General features: G+C 41.1%; 1 protein-coding gene across 1 annotated transcript in view; it reads left to right on the forward strand.

Annotated features, from left to right (window-relative positions):
* The window catches only part of LOC107552433 (aquaporin-9-like), a 37581-nt gene that overhangs the window by 11010 nt on the left and 18899 nt on the right, over positions 1–7672 (forward strand). The window contains exons 2-3 of the mRNA XM_016234315.1: positions 4727–4947; positions 5586–5712. Of these exons, the coding sequence (XP_016089801.1) occupies positions 4870–4947; positions 5586–5712 (205 nt within the window). The 5' untranslated portion in view covers positions 4727–4869. The remainder of the gene's footprint in view (positions 1–4726; positions 4948–5585; positions 5713–7672) is intronic.

Consider the following 7672-nt stretch of genomic DNA (forward strand, 5'->3'; position numbering starts at 1 on the left):
TATCTCTAATAGTATCGATCTTGGAAGTAAAGTAGTTCATAAAGTCATTACAGCTGTGCTGTTGGGAAATGTCAACACCTGTCGATGCTTTATTTTTTGTTAATTTAGCCACTGTATTGAATAAATACCTGGGGTTATGTTTGTTTTCTTCTAAAAGAGACGAAAAGTCTAGCAGTTTTTAATGCTTTTCTGTAGGATAGGGTACTTTACCTCCAAGCAATACGAAATACCTCTAGTGTTGTTTTCTTCCAGCTGCACTCCATTTTCCGGGCTGCTCTCTTTAGGGTGCGAGTGTGCTCATTATACCACGGTGTCAAACTGTTTTCCTTAATCTTCCTTAAGCGTAATGAAGCAACCGTATCTAAAATGCTAGAAAAGAGAGAGTCCATAGTTGTTCTGAGGTACTGGATATGCTAAGGAATTGAGATAAATCAGGAAGATTACTTACAAAGCAGTCTTTTGTGGTAGAAGTGATGGTTCTACCATACTTGTAACAAGGAGTAGAATTTACAGTTTTAGCTATATGAAGTTTGCACAAGACTAGGTAATGATCTGAGATATCATCGCTTGGCTGCATAATTTCAACACCATCTACATCAATTCCATGTGACAATATTACATCTAGAGTATGATTTCGACAATGAGTAGGTCCTGACACGTGTTGTCTAACCCCAATAGAGTTCAGAATGTCTATGAATGCTGATCCCAATGCATCTTTTTCATTATCAACATGGATATTAAAATCACTAACAATTAAAACTTTATCTGCAGCCAGCACTAACTCGGATATAAAATCAGCACATTCTTTAATAAAGTCTGTATAGTGCCCTGGTGGCCTGTATATATCACAGGGGATTTATCGTTAACATGTTTCTCTGGACAATGTTATATAAAGCACCATTACTTCAAACGAATTATACTTGAACTCCGCCCTCTGGGAAATACTGAAAACATTATTATAAATTGAAGCAACACCTCCCCCTTTACCTTTTGGACGTGGCTCATATTTATAACAGTAATCTTGAGGGATAGACTCATTTAAAATAATGTAATCATCAGTTTTTAGCCAGGTTTTTGTCAAACAGAGCACATCTAGGTTTTGATCAGTGATCATATCTTTTGCAAAAAGTGCTTTCATAGAAAGGGTCCTGATATTCAATAAGCCAAGCTTTATCATTTGTTTATCCATATTTCATCTGTTTTTTTATTTGTTGATCATCAATTAAATTGTTACTCTTAAATTGGTTTGGACGTTTTTTGTAGTTCGGGGAACAGTCACAGTCTCTATAGTGTGATATCTAGGGGAAAGAGTCTCTATGTGCTGAGAATTAACTGATTTCTGAGGCAGCTAGCAGACGGTCGGTTTAGCCAGACTGTCTGCTTCCTGACCTGGGCCCCAGTTAGTCAAGTACAAACTCTAAGACTATGTGCCATATTTCTAGACAGAAGAGCGGCACCACCCCAGGAGGGATGAAGACCATCTCTTTTCAACAGGTCAGGTTTGCCCCAAAAACTCCGTCCAAATGTCTATAAACCTATGTTATTCTGTGGGCATCACATTTACATCCAGCCATTGAGTGACGACAGTCTGCTATGTGTCTCATCACCACGGTAAGCAGGGAGGCGACCAGAGCATATTACGGTGTCTGACATCGTGCTTGCAAGTTCACACACCTCTTTAATGTTATTTTTAGTGATCTCCGACTGGCGAAGTCGAACATCATTAGCGCCGGCATGAATAACAATCTTACTGAATTTATGTTTAGCATTAACCAGCACTTTTAAATTTGCCAAGATGTCAGGCGCTCTGGCTCCCGGTAAACATTGGACTATGGTGGCTGGTGTCTCTATTTTCATGTTCCGTACAATAGAATCGCCAATAACTAGAGCACTTTGATCAGGTTTCTCAGTAGGTGCGTCACTGAGTGGTGAGAACCTGTTTGATGTTTTGATCAGAACGGATCACTTGATAATTACAGACAGGTTTGTTTAATCAGGGTTGGAACTGAACTCTGTAGGAAGGTCTCCAGGAACAGGATGCACCCCTGATCTATAACAATACATCTGTTTCACTTTAAATACGTTTCAGCTACTATAACTTAAGTGTTTGGGAAAATCACCACATAACTAATGTCTATATTGTCAAAAATGTACAGTAGTCAAAGGGATTTCAAATCAATGAATTTATTAAATACAAAACAGAAAACATTCAATTCAGGTTAATACAGCTACATATAGCCAAAAAATGTAAATACACAAAAGTACAAAAAAAAACAAAAGAAAGCAATGTAAGACTGTAGGATTTCGTCATGTGAAAGTTGATGTGTGCGAAAGTCTTATCTGTAGTACATCAATGTCCAAACACTGTCCATAGCTGAAGTTGACTGATAGCAAATTAATAATCCAACCTCTTATAATGAAAACACGCCACGGCTCTCAAACACCAGACTCTTCCTAACCAGGAACAATCAAAAATAGTCCAGACTATGGTCTCATGTCGAAAAGAACATTAAATCCATATTCAAGCTGAACCATGATGTGGTAACCTCAACAATAAAGAGTCCTTCTAAAATGCATACAAATACACGGTCTTAAACTCTTAGCATCAATCCAAACATAGGCCATACATACATGTACCATCTGCTGCTTGCTATTGCTAACTCCCTCTACCCACATGGCTTTACTTAAGGAAACCTAAAACACCCTAGCACCCCAAGTGGTAAGGAAGGAGAAAGCAAAAACACGGAGGCACAACCACTGGGACGTAACAGCCTGCGAAAAGCCAGCATGGGCCCCGCAAGGACATGTTTGCCCTCACATTCTTACTGTCCTCAATTAAAGTTTGGATGCGTGTCTCTAATTCTGAAATCTTCTCTGTCAGCCTAACTATTTCCATGCATTTATCACATGTGGGGGGATAGGGGGATAATGTCTTGTATAAACAGGCTAAAATACACACTGGAAAAGGAGATCAGAGTGGCAAAGAGGAATTATTCAGAAAAAATAAGGATTAAATTCTCTTCCAGTGACTCGGCATCAGTGTGGAAAAGTCTAAAAGAAATCACCAATTACAAGACACCATCCCCCAGCACTGCGGAGAATCAACACCTGGCAGACGATCTGAACGAGTTCTACTGCAGGTTTGAAAAGACACCCCACACCCGCCCTGAACACCTCTCCACACAACCATTCACACCTCCAGCAACCCCCCTCTCCCCCACACCTGCAATTCAGATCAGCGAAGAAGAGGTGCGCCAGGTCTCCCGGAAGCAGAAAAGGAGAAAAGCACCAGGCCCAGACTGTGTTACACCAATCTGTCTGAAATCCTGTGCTGACCAGCTGACCCCCATCTTCACACAGATCTTCAACAGATCACTGGAGCTGTGCAAAGTCCCTTCATGCTTCAAACGCTCCACCATCATCCCCGTCCCAAAGAAACCCAAAATTACTGGACTTAATGACTACAGACCTGTGGCTCTAACGTCTGTGGTCATGAAGTCTTTTGAAAGACTGGTGCTGGCCCAATACATGTACCATCTGCTGCTTGCTATTGCTAACTCCCTCTACCCACATGGCTTTACTTAAGGAAACCTAAAACACCCTAGCACCCCAAGTGGTAAGGAAGGAGAAAGCAAAAACACGGAGGCACAACCACTGGGACGTAACAGCCTGCGAAAAGCCAGCATGGGCCCCGCAAGGACATGTTTGCCCTCACATTCTTACTGTCCTCAATTAAAGTTTGGATGCGTGTCTCTAATTCTGAAATCTTCTCTGTCAGCCTAACTATTTCCATGCATTTATCACATGTGGGGGGATAGGGGGATAATGTCTTGTATAAACAGGCTAAAATACACACTGGAAAAGGAGATCAGAGTGGCAAAGAGGAATTATTCAGAAAAAATAAGAATCCCTCATCGCTGACAGAGAGAGCTAAACTATACATGTGGCAAGCAGTACAAACAACAACAGCAGAAGAAGAAGCCATTACTCACCGTGATTGATGAATGAATCTGACTTATTACTGTTGTTTGATGAACTCGTGAAAAAACGGAGCGAGAGAAAAGAAACGGAGCAAGAGAAAAAAAGAAAACCGCAATAGACGCGAATGGAAACACGAATGACAAGCTAACTGGCTAAAGAAAGCTGACGCTGCACTCGCTGTTTTAGAATAAAAGCGAACGATCAAATGAATCAGATTAGTTTTATAGACAATATCAGAAATATGGTGGGAATTAAGTTATATTTTATCACTTTAAACAATAGAGTGATAGTAAGATAGAGATTCAACAGAAAATCAAAGCTACACGGAGCTACAATCACAAACCACTCAGCAGCACTGTACACAGGAAACGAAAGCACCAGTTTACTATGTTTGTTCAGAAAACATAGTAATAATACCATGGCAAATTGTTGATTTTTTTTTTTTTGCCTTTCCTCACGGTTTCTGTTTCTGTTTTAACCCCAAAAATAAAACAAGTGATGTTTGTGGTAGATGTACAGTACACTGTAAAAATTATTTTCAAAGTAATAAATAAAACAAAGATTATTGGAGTAAAAAGAAAATACTATTTTAGTTTTCTAATTTAAAATTTCACTTTAATTCAATGTGTTTCTTGCTATTTCTTTGTGAGATTTTCCAGTTGTTTCTGAGTGAAAATAGTCCTACAGCAAAGTGTTTCAGCTGATGTTTGTGAGTGTTAGTGAGCTGTGATTCGTCCATAATGAGGCGGATTGATGGCGTGTGTTGGGACGTCCCATCAGAGACTTTAATGCAGCGGAGTGTCCAGTGTGTGTTCAGTCCCAGCAGACACACACTCACTCACACACACACACACACTCACACACACACACACACACACACACAGCATCATGAAGCATCACTGCGCCATCAAACACAACATCTTCAAAGAGTTCCTGGCCGAGTTCCTCGGGACCTTTGTGCTGGTGGTGAGTTTCTGCATCCTTACCTTCACTCTGATTCAGCTCAGATAGCAGCTTTACAGGGTTTCTTCACTCACTGTTCCTCTTTAAATCAGAGCACAAACTATTCAATTCATGAAGTCGTGGCATTAAATGAATCTCTTCCTCAGTATTTTTCTCTCGTTTTCCAGTATGTTTTTCTAAACGTCCTTAAATCAAGATACATTTACTTAGTTTCAAGATTCAAGTCTTGTTTTCTGAGAAACTGAACAAAATTGAGTTCTTGTTGATCAAAACAAGAACAAATATCTGTCAGCGGGGAATGAAAACTTGTTTCTCTTTGAATGAAGTTAATTTATGACTCCATTGGCAGATATTCGTTCTTGTTTTAAAATGGGAATTGGTTGTAAGTTGTTTTCAAATCTGAAGTGTTTCTAATACAGCTGTATTATCAATGACATGAGTTCAGTTTAATTTATTACTTAACATTTTCTTAGCTTGGTTTTATATTTACCTTCATCAGAAACACTGCTTTATTCTGCACAGACTCACAAACAGTTTATATGTTTGGTTTTAGTGTAACCGTATATATAATGATTAATTCTCTGTTATTCCGTTGATCAGTCAGTGATTGCTCATTGCTATGTTGTGTGTGTGTGTGACAGCTGTTCGGCTGCGGCTCGGTGGCTCAGACGGTGTTGAGCAGAAACACTCTCGGTGAACCGCTGACCGTCCACATCGGCTTCAGCACTGGACTCATGATGGGTGTCTATGTGGCCGGTGGCGTGTCGGGTAAAACACACACTCACATTATATAAGCATCACACACACAGAGAAACTCATCAACACTCACACGTGAGCCAGAGCCACACGCATCTGATCACCGCCCTTCCAGAACCAATTAATAAACCCAGTCCACAGCGGTTCCTGGGAGTTTGCTGTGCTTTGGTTCTCTGTGGGTTTCTAGATGAAGTCTTCTTCTCTCAGATGGTCTGAGATGTTTCCTCACCCATCAATATCTCTGAATGACATTGGTATGATCAAACGCTGCTCTCGCCTGCTTTCTGAGGTCAAATAGAGCCTGGAGCGTCAGGACAGATCCATTGATCTGTGTGTGTGAAGTGTGTGTATGTCTAGTGAGTGTGCATGTGTGTGTGATTGTGTAGTGCGTGTGTAGTGAGTGTGCATGTGTGTGTGATTGTGTAGTGTGTGTGTGTGTGTGTGTGTGTGTGCGCGCACGCGCACGTGTAGTGAGTGTGAGTGGGCGCACATGTAGTGTGAGAGAGTGTGTGTGTGTGCGCACGTGTAGTGTGTGTGTGTGTGTGTGTAAGTGTGTGTGTGCGCGCACACATGTAGTATGAGTGTGTAGTGTGAGCATGTGTGCGCACATGTAGTGTGAGCACGTGTAGTGTGTGCATGTGTGTGTGATTGTGTAGTGTGTGAGTGTGTGCGCACGTGTAGTGTGTGTGTGTACGTGCGTGAGTAGTGAGTGTGCATGAGTGTGAGAGTGTGTGTGTGTGCGCTTGTGTAGTGTGTGTGTGCGCACGTGTAGTGTGTGTGTAGTGAGTGTGCATGAGTGTGAGAGTGTGTGTGCGCACATGTAGTGTGAGTGAGTGTGTATGGAAAGCCATATGGGTCATAATTCGCACCCTTTCCACCGCCGTATCGATATTAAAACGCCGTTTTCATAACGCCGCCAGGCGTTAAATAAGCGCCGTTAGGCGGTAAGTTAACGGCAGACGCCACCACGCGTTAAAATAACGCCACACTATGGAAAGCCATATGGGTCATAATTCGCACGCTTTCCACCGCCGTATCGATATTAAAACGCCGTTTTCATAATGCCGCCAGGCGTTAAATAAGTGCCATTAGGCGATAAGTTAACGGCAGACGTATGGAAAGCCATATGGGTCATAATTCGCACGCTTTCCACCACCGTATCGATATTAAAACGCCGTTTTCATAATGCCGCCAGGCGTTAAATAAGGGCCATTAGGCGATAAGTTAACGGCAGACGCCACCACGCGTTAAAATAACGCCACACGCCGACCGACGTTAAGTTAACGCCACACGCCACTTAAGATGCAGATTTATTTGCTCATCTACATGGACACACCTCTCATGGCTACAAGGACTCTATGGCAAGTCGGAGCATCCAGTTTGCAAGAGCACGAAGATGGCAAGTGCAGCCCTTACAATTCTAGATGCAGGGGAAAATGCCCCTGAATGAGCTTTTGTCTCATAAAGTTATCACACGAGTCATGAATGAGTGCAAATTTGGAAATTATTTTATACAACAGTTAAATAAATAAGAAATGTTATGGTAAGTCTTGCAATATATTGCAAAATATATTTATAATCAGTCGTGAAAATGGACAAAATTCACTGGGGACCCTAGCTTGGAATCAGGTGGTGGGGGGGTTAATGGTAATAAAAGGTAAAATAATAAATAAATATATATTATATTTATATAAAGATATTTAGCTGACCACTCAGGGTCAACCGTCTTGTCAATTCTAAGAACGTTAATTTCCTGGTTAAAGGAAATAACTTTCTTACTGTACAATTCTATAAGTTTGTAACGTAAATCTGCATGATTATTGACTCCGGTTATGAGTAAACAATGAACACGTCAAGTGTGATACAAGTAAGGTTTTATTAACTACATAAACACCTAAACTAGTCTAACATACTACATAAACACATAGACTGGTCTAACATACACATACACACACACACACACACACACACA

This window comes from Sinocyclocheilus grahami, unplaced genomic scaffold (genome assembly GCF_001515645.1).
Source record: "Sinocyclocheilus grahami isolate Dianchi unplaced genomic scaffold, SAMN03320097.WGS_v1.1 scaffold450.1, whole genome shotgun sequence".
Taxonomy (NCBI): Eukaryota; Metazoa; Chordata; class Actinopteri; order Cypriniformes; family Cyprinidae; genus Sinocyclocheilus; species Sinocyclocheilus grahami.